General features: G+C 44.3%; 1 protein-coding gene across 8 annotated transcripts in view; it reads left to right on the top strand.

The window, feature by feature from the left end:
• The window catches only part of SDK1 (sidekick cell adhesion molecule 1), a 681,727-nt gene that overhangs the window by 576,280 nt on the left and 82,439 nt on the right, over window positions 1-23,008 (top strand). For all 8 annotated transcript variants that reach the window (XM_061599424.1, XM_061599427.1, XM_061599426.1 and 5 more), the window contains 2 exons: window positions 1,925-2,023; window positions 16,397-16,591. In XM_061599424.1, coding sequence (XP_061455408.1) covers window positions 1,925-2,023; window positions 16,397-16,591 — 294 coding nt within the window. The remainder of the gene's footprint in view (window positions 1-1,924; window positions 2,024-16,396; window positions 16,592-23,008) is intronic.

Here is a 23,008-nt window from a genome sequence, read left to right on the forward strand (position 1 = left end):
ACTTAAGTTGCTCAAAGCAGTGTGCGACCAGTGATGATAATATAATGCAAAATGTCAACAAAACAAATGGTAGCAATAAAAGCGTAAGTCCTCGCAGCTTTTATCTTTCTTCCAGGTCAGGGGGAGATCATGGCTAGCCTGAGTCACTCCGGAGCCAAAGAACCCTTTACTGACCAGGGAATGCTCCAATTTGTAAGCCCAGACCCTCCCCAGACAAGGGAGCAATGTATAGATCTGCAGGTTCTTATTTGCAGTCCTAGTAACTCTTGTCCAGACTCCCCCAACCTGGTACCCTCCAGATGTTTTGAACTACAACTTAAGCACAGCTGTGCCAGCTGGGACTGATGGGAGGTGTAGTCCAAAAACTCTGGAGAGCACTAAGTTAGGAAATATTGCCCTTGGCAGAGCCTAATAACCATGGAGTTACGGGGAGGATCAAGCGGGGTAGCCCTGTGAGCTATGCCGTCAGGAGTCATGTACTCCCAGCAGGGCCACCCATGGCGGTAAGGTAAAGGGAGAGGAACCAGGCAAAGAACAATCCAAGAAAGTCCTCAATAGCAGAACAGGCGGAGGATAACAATGTGTATGTTACAACGGCTGTGAAGGCAGATGAAGGCTGCAGCAGATAAAAGACTTCCAATCGTCGTGGTACCCATGCCATTGGATCAAAGCCTTTTTCTGTCAAGATTGTGCATTGATCGTTGTGCGCCGGTCTCCCCACATAAAACAAATTCACACACAGGCGTATACTGTTCTCTGGGATACAAATCAGATGGATAAACAAACATGTGTTTATCCATCACTGTAACAAGATGTAACAGCTGCAATGTAACAAGATGTTCTTAGGCTTGGTTTAATGCAAGCACCTTATCCTCTTCCTGCCTGCATCACTTGTTGGCAAATGGTGCTATTTGTTTTTCCATCCCCACACTCCTGACATAAGCCTGCTTGATTCCGTCCTGATCAATTTAATTAAAAGCATCATAGGGGAGAGAAGAGGTGGGATTTCAGCTTAAGGGGGAACATCAGTGCCTCTAGATTTGCAAATTGTCATTAGCTCCCCCTGGTGACCTTGATAGAAGTAATTCAGCTACCAGCCTGCTATCTGTGGCACTATACACCTGCTCCCCCTCTGATGCTTGTGGCCAAACAGAGGTGCTCAAAATGCTTATGTGAAATTGGAAGGCAAGCTGGGAATTAGCAATGTAGTTGGAGAATATGATTCCGCTTCAGCAATCTTGAAATGACATAGGAAATAACCTTTCCTTGAAATTGGACACCACCTCAGTATACAATACAATATATAATAACTAGAGTTGTCAAATTTCTTTCAAAATCTGATTGGCACACAGAGATCCCCAGATAACCTCCAGTATGATCACCCCTCTGAGGTCAACTCTTGTTTATCAAAACGTAACTGTAAATATATTTACTAATGTAGTAAAATGTCTGAAGTCAGTAGCTGCGACATTACAAGAATTAACAGGTATGTTAATTAACAGCTATCTCAAAAGACAGCAAGCTTTTTGTGTTGCAGAGAATTCTTCAGTCTCGTCTGTTCTAAAGATCACTTCTGCACAGTTCAAAGTCTTTTTGACCTGCTTTACCCTACCAAGACTGTTGGTCCAAGACACCAATTTAGATCCTTTCCAGCTGAGATTTCATACCATGTCATACGAAGGATAGTAGAAACACCCTACCTTTAGTAGAGGTTTTCCATAGGAAATCCTGGTATGCTATTAGCCTCTTGCGCTCAGAACCATTTTTAGGCTATTTGTCTACTAGGTCAAAGGATTAGGCAGAAAATGCGAACAGGATTTGAACCTCCCTGCATACGGCTGCTACATAAAGAGAAATTAGAAGAAGTTTATAAGTACAAGTCCATGTGTAAGGGTCATTCTTTTGTTTCTCTTGGTCGTTTTAGCCCCAGGCCCTCCAGTGCGGATGGTGTTTCCCGAGGTGAAGCTGACGTCTGTACGGATTGTGTGGCAGCCACCGGAAGAACCCAATGGAATCATTCTTGGTAAGTGAAAAAGGCAACAGCTGCTTAGAGGGGCAGAACCAAAAGCAGCTGCCAGAGAAGTAGCCTGTCGGCGTACCTTTTTAACAACCAGGAGGGGTGTGTGTGTGTAGCTAGAGAGAAAGAGACAATACTAGTCAAGGAAATAGTAAAATCAGTCAGACTGCATATGAGCCCAGCCTCTCTCTCTTTACTCTTTTAATGAAAGCCCATATTGCTGCCTTCATTGTGTCCTGAAGTAGTTGCCCAACAGAGCTCTCTTGAACGGGGGGAAAGATGGCCCTACCTGCTCCTGTTAAGAGGGCACTGGAACCCTCAAAGGCCTGCAGTGGATAAGATTGCTAGACACACTGAAGAGAAGATTGCTCGCCGTCATACTGATCTCGATGCCGCTGCTAATACAGTCTCTGGTGAGACGCCCAGCATGCTGGCTTATCCAATTCTGTGGGATCCATTCCAGCTATTGAGGCCTGGGGATGTGGACTAGGTGCTTTTGGATGCCCACCCTACCACTCTCCCTCTTGACCCTTGCCCATCCTAGTCAGGGAGGCTTAACCAGCTGGGTCCAGGGAGTGGCTAACGCATCTTTGCATGAAATGCTGAAGGCACACCTCTTTATCCTTGCCTTTGACACCTGAGACGTACTCTTTTTCAACTGTTTTAAATGTCATGTTTTAAAATTATTGTAACTTGCTGTGGGGCCTTTGGGTGAAGGGTGGGTGGTAGTAGTATTTATTTATTTAATTAATTAATTTAATTTATATACCGCCCTAAGCCCGAAGGCTCTCTGGGCGGTGTACATAAAAGGTAAAAGCAGGCACAATAAATACAATAAATATAACAACTCAAAAAAACAAAAACAAAAACAATACGAGAACCAAACAACATCCAGAATACAACATAGTAATAAAATACTGTAAAAATACACTTTAAAATGCCTGGGAGTAGTAGTAGTAGTAGTATTTCCCACACTTCCTCCCAAAGGAAGAGCTTTAGAGGAAAATAAACAGCATCTGTGCTCTGTGATATCAACCTGGGTCACAAGCCCTTGCTCTTCGTGGTAAGATCAGTACCACAGGTGACATGATAGACCTTTTACGGTTTCATGTTGAGGCAGGATATGAAATATTTCTAAAAAATTGGAAACTGGGGCAGGCAATGTTAATTACACATCTGCAACAACACAGAATGAGTGAGTAAGTTTGTGTGGCCAAATTCTGAGGGAAGATATTGTTGTGAAGGCAATCGTTTCCATGAGATTCTCAGTTTTAGCAGATGAAACAGCAGATATTTCTGGTATAGAACAACTGTCGCTAGGTGAAAGATTTGTGGAATAAAATGATGGGAATGCATCAGTGCATGAGGAATTCCTTGGGTTCATTTCAATCTCAGATGAAACTGCAGTAAGCATAGCCAACACAATCTTACCTGCTTGTTCTGATTTTGGACTAGATCTCTGCAAGTTCATTGGACAAGGATATGATGGTTGTTCAACCATGACAGGAAACGAAGGTGGGGTTCAAGCACAGATCAGGGCAGTTTATCCTCAGGTAGCCTTTGTCCACTGCTCATCCCATAAACTTAATCTCACTGTAAATGATCTGAACAGTGTAAGTGATGTGTACAATACAGTTGGTACAATTAAAGTCATCATAATTGTCTTCTGTGAGAGCATCCAGATACAACATCTAATGCTATGTGCAACATGGTAGACTCAAAAACACAAGAGTATCCATGTGTTTGTAGGAAATTATGTAGGGATTGTCTCTCAGCTCAAGCAATTAGCAGTATCAAGCACCACCAAGACAAGACAACTTTCACACCAGTTGCATGGCTATCTTTAAAGCACTTTCCCTCCCAGAAATAACATGCACATTTGAATGATGCTGTAGCACTCTGTGCAGGGTGAAGACATAGCTGCACTTGTCAATGAGTGAAAATTGATTGTCTGGCTTGTGTGTTTGGGTTTCCATAGCGAAAAGATGAAGACCTATCCCAAGGAGAAATTTATAAAAGAAGTTATTGACCATTTTGGCCAAGACCCTCAAAAGCTCCAGATTTTTGTTTAAAGAATGATCCACTTTGTGTAATATTTTCTTTTATATTATGGACAGACAAGCATTAACAACAACAAAAATCTGACTGGTTTCAGACCTTATGCCTGGCATTCACCACAGTCAAGGTAGATTCTGTGTAAAAGTTGTGAAATTCAGCCTTTGGGGTTTTTAATTTGGTTTAGAGTCCTACGGTGTTGCTGTTCAATGGACAAACTGAAGCGGTGCATCTCTCTAGTGCCTTCCTCTGTTATTGTTAAACGGATAATAAAGCAATTTGTTAGACGTTAGTTCTGAAATGTATAATCCCATGCAATATAGTACATCACCAACAGGCACAGCATACCATTGTTTCCTGTTGCCTCTCTTCAGCACCATGTGATGGTGTGTGGGCTTCAGTCGTGTAAAGACAGCAAATACTCAAGTCACCAACCTGTAGTTACAAGTCATAGACCTTGCTTCCCCCCAAATTATTTTTGCAGACACCCATGATACTTGGGGTACTGCACCCTACAGAATATCACAGAGTGGTAACCTGAAAACAGGCATTTTCTGCTGTTGTCCCTGTTAGATGGAATGCCCTCCCTCTACCATAGGTTGTGAAGCCACAACCATCAGTTGCTTCAGTCGTCTTGCAAAGACACATCTTTTTGCCCAGGCTTTCTCTGACCCAAAGATTGGACTCTGTTTTATGTGTTTAACTCCTCTGAATTTCTGTTTTATTGGTTTTTATACCGCTGTTCTTGTTTTTGTTTTAATATTTTGATATATTGTTTCTTTTAAGGCTGTAGAGTGCTTAGAGATTTTTGAAATATTAAGCAGTTTATAAATCTTTATAATCTCCCTGCTGAAAATGTACATAATTTTGCCCCCACTTTCTTGAAATTGCCGCATGCACATGGCAGATGAAATTGTAATCTCAGTATCATGTGGTTCACCTCTAATATATATTGCACAAAATTAACAATTGGGCACACTTGAAAAATGGAAGCTTAAGTCTTTCTGATTAATGTTAAGGCAATAATGTTTGGTACCTTTAAGCAAATGAAAATCTTTTACTGTTTGTTTGTTTGTTTGTTTGTTTAGCAATAGCTAATAAGAGCTTTATGAGTTCCTCCCTGGGAAATCTAGCAAACTTGTTTGTCTTTGGCATTGCCCCATAGTGATACAGGATAAAAGTCATGCTTAAAATATAAATGTACTGCCCTCAAGTCAATTCCAACTTATGGCGACCCTATGAATATGGTTTTCATGAGGCTGAGAGGCAGTGACTGGCCCAAGGTTACCTAGCGAGCTTCATGGCTCTGTGGGGATTCGAACCCTGGTCTCCCAGGTCATAGTCCAACATTTTAACCACTACACCACACTGGCTGTCAGCCCCCAATATGGTACCTCCCAAATCAGGCTAATCTGCCTTGGGCTGATCAGAGAGAACTCTCTGCTCCACCCCAGATTCCATCTCAACTTAGTTTTGGGGGCGGAAGGACTAACGTTTAATTGCTTGGCTTTAAATAGTGAGCTTATATGGTGAGCTACCTTTTGTTTTGTGTTAAATAAAATCTGGAATCACTCAGATGGTGTACACAGCCCAACATTCCCCACTGATTATAACTGGGCCCACGAGGTGGTTGGAGTATCATTAGATAGGATGTGAAAGCAGCTTTTGCACACAAGAAGGAAGGATTTGTTTCAGTCTTCGCCGCAGTCAGCCATCACAGGCAGAATCCTGCCAGGTATTCCTGGTGTTTAGGTTGCTGTATTATTTTAAAGGGAACTCTGCACCTTGTGTGCTGATTACCAAATTAAACCCAAGAACTGAGACACTGGGATTTGTGTACAAGGAGAAATTCCACATTCTGAAACCATCTGCTTGGAAAACAGCGAAGAAGTGCTTGTCTCTCCTTCCATCCCTCTCCTGCCTGTCAGTTTCTTGCACTGCTGAGCAGCCTTGGAAGCGGTTTCACCTGGCTGGCAGCGGCACTGTCTCCAAAGGTGAAGAGTTATTGCCAGGCTCTGCTGCCAGTGAGACCATGAGTTATTTCTCAAAGTGTGGAATTCTTCTCTGGTGAGAAGGAATTCTTTGTTAAGTGTCAAAAAGCAACATCTCTATTCTAAGGCCAAGCAGTTAAAGAAGAACAAACTCACCCATGAGCTTGTAGCGTATATGCCAAGGGTAGCCAATGCCATGTCCTCCAGATGTTGTTGGACTCCCAGCTTCCATCAGCCATGGCCAGGGGCCAGGGATGATGGGAGTTGTAGTCCACAACAAGAGGAGGGTACCACATTGGTTATCCATGATGCAGGCTCTTTATGTTGTTGCATGAAACGTTCTTTGGGTCAGCTTCCTATGTTGTTCATTGTAAAATAGGGACATTGGGCAGGCCAAGAAAGATTGTTCAGTGTATTCATTCGTTGGCATTGCATTGTAGAATCCAACCTGACTGTGTTCAAAGGAACCACCATGCAAGATGGTGGTTCACGGTCAATAAAACAGAAGGGTATAGTGCATCTTTGCTTGCCGTATCTGGGCACTTTGATGCCCCCACTAATATCTTAATGATGCTTTCCCATAAAGAACTGCTAGGGATGAGAAGATCTCCCCCCATCACATTCCTTTATCGTTTCTCTGATTTACTCTGCCCTGAGTTCCTCTCCTCCTCCCAACTGTAACATTTCTAATATTATTTCTGCAATCAGAACTTGTCCAGTTTCCAAAGGAGGAGCCATACCTCAGTGGCAGAGCAGATGCTTTGCACGTGAAAGAGGCTAAATTTAGTCACCAGTGTCTCGGTAGCACAGAGGAAGACTTCTCTCTGAAATCTGGAGGACTTGCTTCCAGGCATGTAAGACAGTACAGAGCTGGATGGACCAGTGTTCTGACTCAGTATAAACAGCTTCCTATATTCCCACTTTGCTTCTGTTTCTTCATTTCATTGGCATCCTTTTTTTCTGCACTATACCACCAATGAAACATTGCAAAAATGCAGTCTTTAATTTCGTGTGATTACATCAAGAGTCTTTTTTCTTTGTTTTTTTTTCTGATGAGAACATGCGCTCCTGCAATTTTGATGCAACTGTACATACAGTCACATCCTGCTTTGGTGTTCTGGGTCTTGGTAGGGGTTTGGCTGTTTGTTCTGCTATTTTAGCACAAGCTTCAAAAAAGAACTGTCTGCTTCAGTCATGTGCACAATCACCTCAAGGCTACTCTTTTTTGGTAGAATTTTAGCAATCTGCAGAGGAGGGAAAAGATAATGAGCTGAAAATTGCAGGAAACTGTGTATGGGGAGTGGACTGTATAGAATTTAGAGACAAAAAGTGGAGGCTTTATAATGCATCAGTTTTACTTTGGAACCAAGGACAAGTAATTTGGAACTCGGAAGAAACTAGGATGAAGCATCAGTACAAAGTATAACAAAGGTGTGTCTGTGCTGCATAATTAAAATGGCTTGACTGTCATGACATTTCTCAAAGTAATCATGACAGCATTGAAGACTTTTCCAGGAGAGAATTCTCAGCACCCTCACAATACTGGGAGTAAAGCAGAGACAGCAAAACAGGCATAAAACCAATACGGGCTTGAAGTGTGATCCACATTAAGAGCCAATTTACATGGAATGTTTACGCTTGGTTATGGAATTGACCTGCAAAATCACCAGTGAATTGTGGATTGGAGTTGATTCACATAATCCACTTTAGCTGCTGTAACCAAAAATATAGCTGGGTCATAATCCTTCCATACAATGATTTGCATGCTTTAAAAAAATGTAAGCAGCTTCTAAGGCATGCATAGACCTGCTTAGATTAGAAGAGGTTGAATATGGTGTACACTTGAATTTATGTTGTACTCTTGAATTTACTGCAATTTCCACCTCCATACAAATCAGGACTCAGCAAACTCAACTCTTGTGATAATCCAAGTAGGTCTCCATGTGATTACCTTCTCTCCATGTGCCTTTAAACTGCTTAGCGTTTGGGTTTAAATCTTGCAGATGACCTTCCCACCCCCCAGTACTTGGTTGCACTGACAAAAATAGATTCTGTGAATCACTTCCAAGATTAAGTAAAGATGATTTAGGTCTTAATTTGATATTTTGCTCCGATCAGAAATCTTTCTTGTGCTTTCTGATTTTGTCTACAAATTGGTCCATTTTTTAGAATACCATCCTATGTTCTTCTAAGACTAGTGTTAAAGCTGAATCAGCTTTAAACACAAATGATTGCACTGGATTGACAGGGCTAAGCTGTAGGCATCAGTCAGGGGGGAACCAGGAGCTGAAGCCAAGGAATAGAGACCAGAGCCAATCCAGAGAGTCAGGCTTAAACACACTAGAGCTAGGAAGGCTGTTGTTGCTCAGGTAAAATCTGAGCCCAAAGAGAAAGGGGCCCTTTCCTAGGTCTTCCTGTCTAAGAGACTCCAGTCTTCAGCATAGAGACTGAGAGCTCTTCATTGCCCAGGAAGGTGCTCTAAACTGCAGCTCTGGTGGCTCACCATATGAGGCAGCCACACACAGAGCAGAGGATTCCCAGTGGCTCCTGATGTTGACACACGAAACGCATCTTGAACCTCTGACTGAAGCCTTTACTGATTTAGATATACTTTTGTAAAAGCAGGACTATGCCGTCCTACAGGGCATTTGGCAAATTGGCAACAGCAGCCTGGTTCGCAGTTCTCATGGTCTATTAACCTATGGTTTAGCTTTATTGTGAACTCTGCCCAGTGGCTTAACTGTGATTTGTTTATTACCAACAAGCCACAACCTGAAGCCATGGTTTGTTGTTGGTTTAATCCTTGGTTATGTGTTGTAAGTTGCTTGGAGACCTTCAGGTATCAAACGACCAATAATCTTACTGATGATGATGATGTGCAGATCCTACTCTAGATGCTCGTCAAGCTACAAGGTCATGGGGCAAAAATATCTGGAAAACAAATCAAATTTTGGAGAAACAGGTTATTGTTTGAACATCTATTAGACAACTTGTGGTTAATCTGTGGTTTATTAAATAAACTATGGCTTAAACCAGCCATGGTTACTCCATTCCCTGGGGATTTGATCTGCCCTCCCCTCCCCAAGACCCTACTGATTTTGGTGGCAACAGAAGCAAAAAGAGAGAGAGAATTAAGTGGGACAGTGTCCAGCCCAACCCTCTGATGAGGATAGATATGCCCCCCTCTGCAGTCAGCAGGTCGATCACTTGATGAGTTGGGAGGGGAAGATAACCCCCCCTCCTCTGCTGATCTGTATGAATCAGCTGAGGAGGTTGACTATGTGCCTCTGAAAGAGTGTGAGAATGACTTTAACAACCCCCTGGCTTAAACAATGCCATGGTTATGTGTGAACCAGGCCAGTGTAGGAGACTCTCTTCCATCCAAGAACAACTTTTAATCCAAGCCATTTAGTCTTGTAGCCCACTGAGTATACAAATGCCTTGGCAATGGATTTTTCATAGCCTAAATAAAAATATAACTCAGCATTTTGGAGATCAGCAGTATGAAAAACCAGTAGGCTCCCAGAGAGAAATGTTTAAACATTTCACAATGGCTGCTAGTTAACTCCAACACTTATTTTGGACAATGGGAAACGGGGCTTCCCTTTGGCATCCCAGCTCCTCACCTCGATATGATATTCCTTACAGTGTGACTAAACAGAAGTGGTCCGTTACTAAGGGCGCATGTTCTTTGCATCCCTGATGGAGACCTCTTTTGATCCTCTCCTTCTCCCCAGTTAGTTTCCCACTCCCCACTTCATGCACAGCATTACCTTGCTACCTCTCGAAATAACTATTTGTCAGAACCCCCATCAAGAATCAGCTTCAGAACTGAATGCAGTTCAAGTTTGAAAATGAGTGTTTTGATCTCATGTTGCATTAGCACACACCTCCCTCTAGCCTTTGAAATGGTAAAAATCCACAAACTGCACCAGAATAATATCTCAGTATTATTCAGAATGTTCCTCCTTCCCCTCCTCAAATCCTGCCGCAAATTAATAAATGTCTGTACGCTTAGGTATGCATTGCAGCTTCCATGGGCTGCTGGTTCTGGTTCTGAAAGGCTTTGGAGGAGGAGGAGGAGGATAAAAGCAGCATCAGTATTCTGAGTGCAAAGCCCTACTCCTGCCTATTTGCTTTGGGGAGGGAAGTGGTCACCTTGGAATGACCTCACATTTTAACAGATATATTCAATGCCTCAGTCAACTATTGCCTTCTGTTTGGTTCAGAAATGCCAAAGTCACTTTCTTTCATACAAAGATTATTTGATGGTCCACCCTTGAAATATTTGGTAAAATACAGCTTTTAAAGGAGGACTCTCAATAATCTAAACGAGGCAAGTAATGGGTTTATATGGGAGTCGGGCCAAAACAACTAGGGAAAATCATAAGGCAAGAGTTTCTTTGTATGACATGTAATACAGTCGCAGAACATACAGTCATAAGATGTGATGAGTGTAATTTTTTTAAAGTAGTTTGGGCTGCAATCTTATGCATGTATACCTGGGAGTAAACACCACTGGATGCAATGGGACTCACTTCTCAGTAAGCATGCATAGGATTGCTCTGTTTGACAAAATAATGGATAGGTCATCCTATTACCTATTACCCTGATGGTTCAGATACAGAGTAGCTTATGCTGGGGACAAACAACAGGAGAGGCATTTGGCACTGTGTTATTGGAATTAGGATGCTGGGATGTTCTACTCCACAGGGCAGTTCTTTGGTCTTATTTATGCTGGCTAAGTTCTAAGTGCATATTTTGGGTGCTCACCATCCCTCTTAAGAATACTGCATCATCTCATTACCCTTGATTTTATGGTGCACCATCTAGTCTTACTACATTATCTGCCAATCAAAAATCACTTTCAGTATGTCTGTTAAGTTCCCTGGTGCATCTGAATGTCTGTTCCGTCAGGAGAGTCATTGGAGAGTGGGCAGTTTTCATGAAAACTTTGCTTATGAAACTCATATCCACTCTCCATTCTGTTCCACATGTCAGTCATCTCTGCCACCAGTACTGCTCCTTTTCCTGCCTTGAGCCAGGTTTGTGGGGACTGGGGTGAGCAAGGGAAGCAATCAGCAGAGGGCGCGGTGGGTGCTTTGAGTGCTTGCCAATGTTTGCAGGCACTCATTTGGAGTGTTTAAGCTAATTCCCAATTGCCATCACTACAAAAAGACCAATTTACCTCATAAATATGAAATCTGTACTTGGAGAAGGTGGCAACTGAGTGGATTGAAAAATAAGCTCAGAACAATAGTTGTGTAAATCAGCCTCCAGACATGGCGATAATGCAGAAGTGAGATCATTCCATGGGAAAATTCTGGGATGTGAACTTCTGCAACAAAAAGAAGTGAAGACTGGGGAAACTGCTGGGTGAAATCAAATGAGAGAAATCAATAGAGGTAAATGGAAAGTGTTCAAAGAAAAATTAATGTATGCCCTGGAGCTACAGAAGCAACGTAGCAATAAATGCATGTTACAGGCCATTAAGAGACCAAGAGTAGAAGCTCAGTATAAAAGAGAACTCAAAGATTGCTGAACACAGTAAAGATCATCGCAAGGAAAAAACAGGAATATTCTCAGAGTAGAATAGAGACTGGATATGATATGAGGTTACAACAGTAAGACTTTTTCAAAGTGTAGAAAGACACAGACATTTGGAGAAATAAATGATAAATGGAAAGGAAAACTAATAATTCACAACTCTTAGAAATACTTACACAATAATTTAGATACTTCCAGTTCTGTTGATTCATATGGGCATCATCCAGATATGGGGCTCTGTTCCAGTTTGGGGAGTTTCATATGCAGACATATGGGAATGGATGTCCCAATCATCTTTGCTGCCCCTGCTCTTCCATGCCACGAGGTGAGCAGGGGAAGGAAGGGGAGATGGGGCAGGGCTTGGGGCTGAGGTGAGTAGGCTGTGCTCTAGACCTGCTCATGGCAGGTTTCAAGCAGTGCCCCACTCAGCAGACTCCCACTTCTGATGACTCCAACTGGATATTTTCTCATGCCAAGGCTAGAAATGGGGGACAATTTCGATTCAGTTCGCGTTTCAAGCTGAATCTATCAAATCCACACTTTCTGAAACAATATGAAAAGCAAGACACAGCCATCCTTCGAAATCTACACTTATTTGATTTTTGTATTGCAGTTCACTAGCCAAACAGTGTTTACACAAATGCATATGTTAGGGGCTTACTTCCAGGTAAGTGGCTACAGGTTGACAGCCCAGGCTTTGGTTTAGGATTGGCACTGGAGAAAACCAGGGTCCTTGTGTAACAGCTGTATGGCAAACAGAAATTCAACAGGTTGAGCCTTTTCTAGTATGGAAATACAGTTATGGGGAAAGCTTCACCATGACTAGTCTCTAATTTTGAATTATGTGACGCCCCCATGGCAGCCATTTTGTTTTATGCCACGTCCCCACAGCAGCCATTTTGTGGCCGATGCCCCTAGAACTCTCTCAGAATTTGAAATGTGCCATCTGGTCCAAAAAGCTTGGCGACCTCTGGCATGGATGGTGCTGTCTATCACATAAATCCGTGCAGCAGCTAATAACTGACCGACTGAATGAGTGTTTGAATGCACTAGTGGCAGAGTATGCAGTTTTATCAATCCTGTATATGCTTGACTTGGCATTATAGTTGAAGGGGAACAGAGCAGGAAATGAATTGGATCGAAACTGGTTTGCTCTTGATGCTGTGTGTACTTACTCTAATAACTTTACAGGCTGTGGGTGGTTGCCTCCTAATGTTTTGTGTTTCCCTTCAAGGCTTTTGATTTGGTGGTTATTTTGATTTTGTCTCCAGCTTTTGCATTCCTCATGGCTTCCTGCACGCTACAGTGTCCTCCTATCCCCCATTCTCTTCGCCTCCCCCTCCAGCTGCCTGCCTCCTCTAGTGTGTTCTATCCCAGCTGAATCTTGTTATGCCTTGTGGTTCTACTTTCGGCACATGCACTGAAACTGGGAAAGGTCAGAGTGCATCCTTTCCGCATGTACCTTGATGTGATCTCTTGTCCTAGGCTCTGAAACAGTGAACTAAAGTGCTGTAGCACTTGTTAAATCAGGCTTAGATTTCAGATTGTGCCTTGTAAGAGACATACCTGGGTGGGCTGCATAACATTAGCAAAGGGTAAAGCTAAATATATTCAAAATTTAGTCTCTCTTTTTTTCTCTCTACTTGCTTTATGAGCTGAGCGTAGTTAATGATCTCTGAAGATTAGACTCTTTTTAATGTGAATGCCTAACGGCACCCAGCTGGCACAATGTTTTTCTAATGTTCCCGTTAACATGTTGCAGATTCCAAATAGATCAAAGAATGGGATAGATCCTTTCACTCTTCTCTATGTCAGCTGCCAATTTCTTACAAAAATGTAGCGCCTTCTTAATTACAAGTCATGTTGAAGCAAGAAAATAGGTTGCAGAGGAGGTTTTGAGGGATCCAAGTTCTTTACACTCGTGAAATAAATTTGTGCTTGTTTAAGTCTATTCCCCTTCTTATAGACTCGAGCGGGGGGGTAGATTGTTCATCTCATTGTACTGTTTTTAACATTTTTAGGGTTTGTTTGGTCTTGCCCTAAAAGGTGAGACAGAAATTTAGATAAACAGATAGACAGACAGACAGATAGCAGCAGTTTAGAACAAATATACATAAATAAGAACATTAGAAGCAGCTAAAACAAACAGCTAGAAATACAACAATTGAGATTCTTCCAGTTTTGTGATTCCATAGAAGTTGTTCCTAGGCTTCACAATTTGTTTTCAGGCATTGAGGGTGGAGGCATTTATGCATGTTTAAAGGCGGTCAACTAACCCCACTCTGTTTAAATTCCAAAATCAGCAGCTCAGTGGCCACCTCCTCTTCTTGGCTCCTACTTGTGGTTCAGGTGCTCTGGCAATTGTGCACCCTTAGATCCTTGATTTTATGGAGCCAAGTTTGAAAATATATATGGCTGTTCTAATCTCTCATCTGTGTATGTCCTAGTTCCAAAATGGGCCTCAACCTCTGGGCTGGCTCTCAACTCTTGTCTGCTGCAATCTGAGCATCGATGAAACGTGGTCTTCTCCTCTGGCACCTCTGAAGCAGCAAAGTCTATGAGACGTGACTGACAATAACACTTTGACTGGGGAAACAAAAGAGCCATCCACTTTCTCATTCAGCTGCCACACATTATCCTGTTTCCTCCAGAGTGGGGGGAAAGACAGTGACATATAGGGAGAGGACAGGATATCTGTAAAAGCATCACTAGCCCCACTACACTCAATTAGCACCATCTGTATCCCAATTAAACTACAAAGCCTGCATGAGGATACATAGTATAGATAGAATCGGCTGTACAAAGAATATTCCAAATCCGCTTTCATTGCCTCTGCCTTGTTTATGTATGTAGCAGTCATCAATGCCACCTTTCAGCAGGACAGCACTGTTGTACACCCAAGTCTCTCCTCCTCTCTGTCACCAACCTCCTTCTCCATCCACTGATGATGCCCTCTGGTTTCCATTCTGCATTTCTTTTCTTGCAGTTCAAATCTAGTGACTCTCTAAACTGCAGCAGGGATGTAAAGTTCCCCAGAGCAGGTGGGGAACTCTGGGTGGGGGTGCAGAACTCTGCAGTTCACAGGACGGTTAGAGGGCTGGCAGATGTCTGTCACAATCAAGTCCAGCTGCTTCTGTTTTGGGTTTATTTGGCTGTCATCCTCCTTGCTCCCTGCCATGTGACTTGATGGAGCATTTAACGGTTCTTGCTACAAGCAAAGCCATCCCTGGCACCTCCGATAGAAATTGACTTCAGACCTTAGCAGCTGGACTGGGCTTTCTCCTGGACTTTCCAGAAGAAGCGAGCCTGGCATGTTGGCGAGTATTCGCAGAATGAGTTGGCGCATCCTCTAGCTAATATCCCATGACGTGTTGTTGGATGATACACTGACTCAGATATGTGGACTATATAGGTGATGCACCCAACGGGAACTCTTGGAAAGGCTTGTACAGAGGTCGAGTTTTTCTGCACTCCTCACCTAGCTCCAACTCCCCTCCGATCGTGTTCCAGGGAGGAGTACATGAGGCAGGCCTGGATCTGGCTGGGGTCAGGGTGGGAACTTCATGTCTGCTGCTTTGACTACCATGATGGAAGAAAGGTGGTGTATAAAGGTATTAAGCAAACAAATGCAATATCCTTCAGCCCCCAGACAGAGCAGGGCTGACCTGCTTGAAGTATATGAAGTCCCAGGGCATGGTCTGAAGGCACATGAGGCTGCCATCTAGCTGAAGCTAAGCAGGTCTGGGTCCGGTCAGTGTCTGGATGGTATGCCACCTTCTGGGTTCTACAGCTCTGTCACTGGTGTGGATTGTTCCCTGAGGCCTGTGTAAGAGAGCAAGGCTCGTTTCAAGTGAGGTTGGAAGCAACAAGGACTGAAGGAGGATGGCTAGAGCTGGGAAGGAAACAGGAGAAGCTGGAAGCTTGAGAACGAGAGGGGTCTTTTATGTTAAAACTAAATAAAACATTTGTTGTTGGCTTACAACCGCTTTCCAACTTTCTTCGCTAATACGAGGAACAACACAGCCCGTGTGGCAGTATCTTCTGGTATCAAAACCTTTTACAGCATGTCAATGTGGGGTGCGTTTTTACAGTGAGGTTTCCAAGTGGGAAAGGGCACTGAGCTGGTTCAGGGAAGTTCAGTTTTGAAGGCAGATGAGGGCTATCTGCAGGTTCCTTCGGTTGTGAACTTGCCTCAAATGATGAGATCGGAGACAGGACAGCAAAAGGCCCAGTGGAGGAATGGCGAGGTCTCGTATGTCTTACCTAGGTCCTTAGTTCAGACCAAAAATGAAATGGGACCCATTGTCTGAAGAAATGTCCCAGAGCTCTCCTTCTCCTGCTTTGGGTGTTTGAGGCAGGGAGAAGTTGGCTCATTTTGTTGGCCAGCCTTCCCTTGTCAAAACAGCTGTGGGTGTACTTGTTTGGTATCTGTCGCATTTTCACAGCACATCAATATGCTCCAGGAAGATGAAACTGTTCTCGTATCTCATTCTTTTAAAGAATGAAACGTGAAACAAATTTCATGGTGGATTATCACTCAGGAGGCCTTTTCCATTCATCACCAAGTCAGATAATGTACTGCATTGAGCCGGAGGTTGGGGGAGGAGGGCCGTGATATACCTCAGCTGGTAAATATGAAAAGAAGCAAATTACATTGTTTTGCCTTCAAATAAATAACTAACTAGGATGCGCTAACAGTCTTGGCACTTTTCCCCTACTAAAAGACTGGAAAAACTAACTCAGCCTCCTGTTCTCTTCCTCCTCCTTTCTGTCACTCTAAATCCAGGCTATCAAATTGCATACCGCTTGGCAACCAGCAGCCCCAACAAATTCACCACAGTGGAAGTTGGCTCCACAGTCAGGCAGTTTGTGGCTACAGACCTCCTCCCCGAATCAGCGTACATCTTCCGAGTTTCTGCCAAGACCCGGCAGGGCTGGGGGGAGCCCTTGGAAGCCACGGTCATCACGACAGAAAAGAGAGGTAATGTCTGCAACTGGGGTGGACCCCGACTTCTGCAAGTCCCAAGACAGACTTGCCAGCTTGCAGCTGCAACAACCAAAATTTCCCCTTCTCATCTCTCCTATGCTTTGGTTTTTATATTTTGCAAACTGCCTAGCGGAGAGCCAGTGTGGCGTAGGGGTTAAGGTGTTGGACTACGACCTGGGAGACCAGGGTTCGAATCCCCACACAGCCATGAAGCTCACTGGGTGACCTTGGGCCAGTCACTGCCTCTCAGCCTCAAGAACACAATGGTAAACCACCTCTGAATACCACCTACCATGAAAACCCGGTTCATTGGGTCGCCATAAGTCGGGATCGACTTGAAGGCAGCCCATGTCCATTTCCATTCAAACTCCTACAATACCTGTCTCCCCAAAGCATCTTTGGTTTGTTCATAACTCGCACAATTATTAACTGTATTTTGAATCCAGAACTGCAGAACACCTCTCATTTTTCCTGAGGGAAAATCATTTGAGGTGTAAGTGAAATAGTGCCTAGAGCTGAATATGGTTGGCGGTGCCCAGAGGTAACAAAGAGTTTGTTTGCACATCTGGCTTACTGAAGTGGGAATTCAGCCATTCAAGATGGCTAATGGATGCTTCTTCCCTAGCCGGCAGGCCCACACCATACATTTAAAATACACCCAAAGCACATTTAAAGCACATGACTTCCCCAAAGACTCATGTAGCTTGTTCAGGGTGCTGGGAATTTGTATCTCTGGGAGGGGAAACCACAGCTCCCAGGATTCTTTGGGGGACATCCTGTGCCTTAAATGTGAATGGTTTCCAAAGGTTGTCATGAAGCTCACTCCCATCATCTCCAGCTTCATCTCCTGTGTGCCCTGGACTGTTCATGCACCACCACCAGTACTGCCCACTCCCCAGAGCTGTAGGGAGTTTGAGGGCTGCCCTTTAGAGGGTCAGCTTCTTTGCAAGTATACTGGAGACGTGTGATGCCTTTTGCAACAAAGTGTTTACAAATAATCCGTGAGCAGATGGGAATGGAGCCTGCTTCCAAGCAGGGTTGGCAGCGTGTCCCATAACACTCCAGCATGCTGGGGAGGGGGGAGGGGGGCGTACTTCAAATCATACAGAGCACCAATTAAAGTTGGATGGTCTCCCAGTCCTAACCACGTCTGCTATTGCATCTGCCTGCAACATCCAAACACCCCTGCAATACTAGTGAAATGTCATGAAATTTCAGAAATTTACAATCACGTGCATCTGTGAGGCATCTGTGCATGACCAGTATCCTGGGTTTTTTTAAGCACATCCATGGGAGCATCACCCCCTCCCCAAATATACATTCTTCCATAGATTAGAAAGGAGAATGCTGGTGGTCTGGGGGGGGGGGAATTCTGTCCATGATTAAGCTAATTAAACAAGACTCTGCAAGAGACATGCTGGGCACATAATTTCCTTCTGTCTTGCTGCAAGAACAATAGGCCCTATTATTGTTAAGCACTTTGGGGTACTTTGACTACAAGAGCAATTATATGAAGCCCAACCTTTCCCCCTAATGTATGGCTGTGTGTCCTGCTGAGTGATAAGTGAGAAAAGTGGTTGGGTTCCTGAGAATGGAGAGCAGAGAAACACACGTTGGAAGCATATGTGCTAAAGCTACGGGGCAAACCACACGTGACTTTAGTTATGCAGCCCTGCCTCTAAGTACGGCCGGGAGGGGCCTTACTCAGAAAGTGCAGGGGGGGCTGAACTGTTCCTGATTAGGACCCTAGTGGAGTGGAGTCTGGGGGCTCCAACCGGTTACCTTCCATGAGGGTCTCAGTTTGAGCCCCCCTGACAGTCTGCATCAAGAAGAAAGTCCCATTCACTTCACAGGAGTCTTCCCCTCCCCCCATACAAATTGCAGGCACAGGAGTCTGTCTGGATCTGGATCAGGATCAGGATCCGGCAGGAGGGAAAATGTTTTCAACCTCCTACTCCCCACAGTGACATCTTGTGCAACAGAAGGAAGGAAGGAAACTGGGTCTGCCTCTGGAGGGCAACAAAGATGATCAGGGGACTGGAAACAAAGCCCTATGAGGAGAGACTGAAAGAACTGGGCATGTTTAACCTGGAGAAGAGAAGACTGAGGGGAGATGTGATAGCACTCTGCAAGTACATGAAAGGTTGTCACACAGAGGAGGGCCGGGATCTCTTCTCGATCGTCCCAGAGTGCAGGACATGGAATAATGGGCTCAAGTTGCAGGAAGCCAGATTCCGACTGGACATCAGGAAAAACTTCCTAACTGTTAGAGCCATACAACAACAGAACCACTTACCTAGAGAGGTAGTGGGCTCTCCGACACTGGAGGCATTCAAGAGGCAGCTGGACAGGCAGCTGTCAGGAATGCTTTGATTTGGATCCCTGCATTGAGCAGGGGGTTGGACTCGATGGCCTTGTAGGCCCCTTCCAACTCTACTATTCTATGATTCTATGAGGCCCTGCACAGACATGAGCAGCCACATGTCTAACGTAACATGCAGCTTGGCTTTTAGGCAGCCTGACCCCCCTGTCCGAAGTTAGCGCTGCCAACTGTGGCATTATGATGTAACGTGGGAGAGGTGTGGGACCCCCTTTGCTGAAACGAAGGAGAGACAGCCCTCAGGCCTGCTGAGGTTTCTAAAGGCAGGATGGGATAAAAGTACATTCAGTGATATTTCTGGTGATTTTCTGAAGCAGCATTTATTTGCTAGTACAGCAAGCCTTTGGACTGGGCCATAAATACACAGCTAAAGCTTTTTCTTTGCCAAAACATTCATGCAAAATGAATGCACATTTGTTACTCATTAGGCTGCATATACATTATATATTTAAAAGACATTTTTACCCCCCATGAATCGTGGGAGCTATAGTTTGTTAAGGGTGCTATGAGGGGTAAATTACAGTTCCCAGGAATCTTTGGGGGAAGGGTTGTGCTTTAAATATGCCTTGAATGTATGGTGTGTATGCAGTCTAAGTCACCTGCGTTCCTTGAGGCTGAGCTTCTCTTACCAGCACAGTGCATCGGCCTGGGACCCAAACTGCACTGTTTTGAAGCCAGGGGAAATGATAGCACCATTAGCTGTGGTGAATGGCATTGCGTATGAATTATTGGCAGCTTTTCTTTTTGTGGGGTGTTATTACACACTCTTCCATGTGCACACCAGTTTCTAACCATCTATTTTTAATTTTGTTGTTCAATATTTCTTGGATGGTTGTGCCATTTCCAACACTATGAAATGGACTGCATTCTGGCAGTGCTTTCCTGAACATGCATCAACAATGCTCCTATTTTTTTAATGGGGAAATATTAGATTGCTGCCATCCCCACACCATACGGGGACCTTTCTTGAGAGCCTGGATGTTTTTCCACTCCTGTCCTTGCCCACATTTTAAAAACAGGACCAGATAGTTTGTGTGTTTTTGTTTTTACTAGGGAGGGGTTGGCATTTGTATAGCACGTGTTTTTGATCATGTAGGGAAGCCCTTAGTGCCCTGCACAAGGACCATAAAAACGTTCGTTTCTCTGCCCAGGGAGACAGTGGCAGTCTATCCATGAGGCAAGTGAATCAGCAGCAAAATGGGGGTGCTTTTGAGGGTGATACGTCTCCCATATGCACAGCCCACCAGGGAGCTCAGCACAGGTCTTTTTGAAATGCACAGAGCTGCATGCAGGGAAATTCTTTTTGGATTTTCTGCCTTGCTAAGCTCCAAAATGTCTTGGGCTAGCCCTTGGAGAAAACTGCTGACCGCATCTCCCTCTGGCCAACAGGCAAGCACAGACATGAGGGGATTATGAGCCAGGGAGCCATCATTGACGGAGGATCCCATACATCTGTTTGCAGGCCCAGGCAGACACACAGTGGCTATAGGATTATCAGCATCTATGCTTTCCATATCATGAGAAGTGGCTCTCACTTAACCATCAAATATGGGCAAACGTAGAAATGATGTAGATCACACTGTCACCATCCAAAATGGCAGCCTTGCTTCCATTTCCTCCTCCTCTCACTGTAATATTCAGTAAGGTGAAACACATGACATGACATCATCAAAGCACACATTTCCCCTCCCCCAGTCCACACTATAACCTGCTGCGGGGGAGTAGTGGGCTGATTCTTGTTGTTGTTGTTATTTTATATGTATCCCGCCCTTCCTCCCAGCAGGAGCCCAGGGCAGCAAACAAACGCACCAAATACATTAAAACATTATTAAAACAAACGTTGAAACACATTAAAACATCTTCAAAAATGTTACTTAAAAAAAGCTTTCAAAACGTCTAAGATTAAAAACATTTTAAAAAAGGTTTAAGAATATATTAAAAAGCAATTCCAACACAGACGCAGACTGGGATAGGTCTCAACTTAAAAGGCTTGTTGAAAGAGGAAAGTCTTCAAAAATAACAGAGATGATGCCTGCCTAATATTCAAAGGGAGGGAATTCCACAGGGTAGGTGCTGCCACACTAAAGGTCCGTTTCCTATGTTGTGCAGAACAAACCTCCTGATAAGATGGTATCTGCAGGAGGCCCTCACCTGCACAGCGCAGGGATCAACTGGGTATATAAGGGGTAAGATAGTCTTTCAGGTATCCTGGTCCCAAGCTGTACAGAGCTTCGTACACCAAAACTAGAACCTTGAACTTGGCCTGGTAGCAAATGGGCAGCCAGTGCAATTATTTCAGCAGTGGGGTGACATGTTGGCGATACCCTGCCCCAGTGACCAGTCTCGCTGCTCACACAATGACATCCTGTTTTCCCCTTATGGGAGAGAGAAGTGGAAACTGAAGATAGGGTTGCTCCTTTTGACAGCAGTCCTGTGACCAGCATCACATCTGCTCCATCCTAAGACTGGGACTACTTGGGAGTTAGCCACTCGCATTTAAATTTCATTCACATTGAATGGGAATTGGGCACCTCAGTAATCCTTTAAGCTCCCACGTGTCAGACAGGTATGTAGAAATACAAAGCTTGTCCTGAGCTTATGGCCAAGCGCACTTGTTAAGACCAAAGCAGCACTGAATTTTTTATAATCAGTGCTCCAGTAATGCCCTTCATGTTCTCAGACAGTTTCCTATGTTCACATGCAGACTTACTCACATGTGGTGTCTTTGCTGAGTCACAGGGTCCTATTTGCCTTGTCTGCAAGAAATAATTGCTCTTGGAATTGTCTAAACTCCGGAGGGTCAGCAGGAACAGTTTCCTGTGAGCAGTCAGGGAGTTTGGGTGGCAATGTGAGAGACCTTTGAAATCATTAGGAAGAAACAGACTAAAATTCTGACATGGGGGAAGAGTGAATACAAGATGCAATCCAATTCCGGCTTAAGGTACACACATCAGATGAAAGCATTGCTTGCTTCCTCCGAAAGACTAACCCTAAGCACTGTAGCGCCGACCTTTGCGCCGTCTCGTCCACCTCGCACCATCAGTGTTGACGACTCTCTGAGGCTAATGGCTGACAATTCTTGTGGCACTATCAACCTACGCAGGACTGCTGAGAGGTGCTGAGCCGTAAAGCAAATGTTTTCCAGAGAGGCAGGGCACCTGGGGAGAAAAACCCACAACGCAAACTGTTCTTTGTGGCAAGCTGTTGGAGGCTGAGGCAGACAGAAGTGCATCTTTATTGAAGCAGGTGCCGCTGATGGGGTTGAATCGAATGGGTTTTTCAAAGGCATGTCACTGTGGGGTCGCCAATCAATGCCTGCTTTATTACATGCCACACATTTTAACCAGAATCGATAACCCCCATGATAAACAATTAAACAATTATTCCTCTGTTGAGTTTTTCGGTTGAAATCGATGGGTGCTGAGAGACGGCAGCAAATGGGAGCACCAGAGCTGGGCACCAGGGGTGGCTGCACTCCCATTCCCATGTCACACAAGAGGGCTAACCGTCCACTGGCCCCATAGATTTCTCTGCTGGCTTCGAGATTGGCTGTTGTAACCTTCATGCTTTAAGGTAATTGAGTACAAGATGAAGGATGTGTGTGGCTTGCTTTGCTCATCAACCTTGCCTTAAAAGGGGGTATGACACTGCAGGGATATTGGCAGATGTATACAGCACAGTCGTGTGTAGAGTGTCTGTTATGCGGAGAGAGGATAGAAGCAGCAAATCCATCCAGCTTTATACCGCCTCTTCCAACATGGTGTCCTCCAGATCTCACTGGACTCCAACTCCCATCATCCGTGACCGTCGGCCATGCTGACTGGGGCTGAGGGGAGTTGAAGTCCAATAATATCTGGAGGGCACCACATTGTCTACTCCTAGACTACTTGTCACGGTCTTGGGCAGGGGATCATTCCATAATCTGTTACCTGATTCAAAACCGTTTTAAGAAACAAACCAGTTCCCAGGGATTAAACTAGGGATGTTGCAGGTCATTGTAAAGGGGAGCTCATCAAAGGGAACATGCCTGT

This window comes from Rhineura floridana, chromosome 17 (assembly GCF_030035675.1).
Source record: "Rhineura floridana isolate rRhiFlo1 chromosome 17, rRhiFlo1.hap2, whole genome shotgun sequence".
NCBI lineage: Eukaryota > Metazoa > Chordata > Lepidosauria > Squamata > Rhineuridae > Rhineura > Rhineura floridana.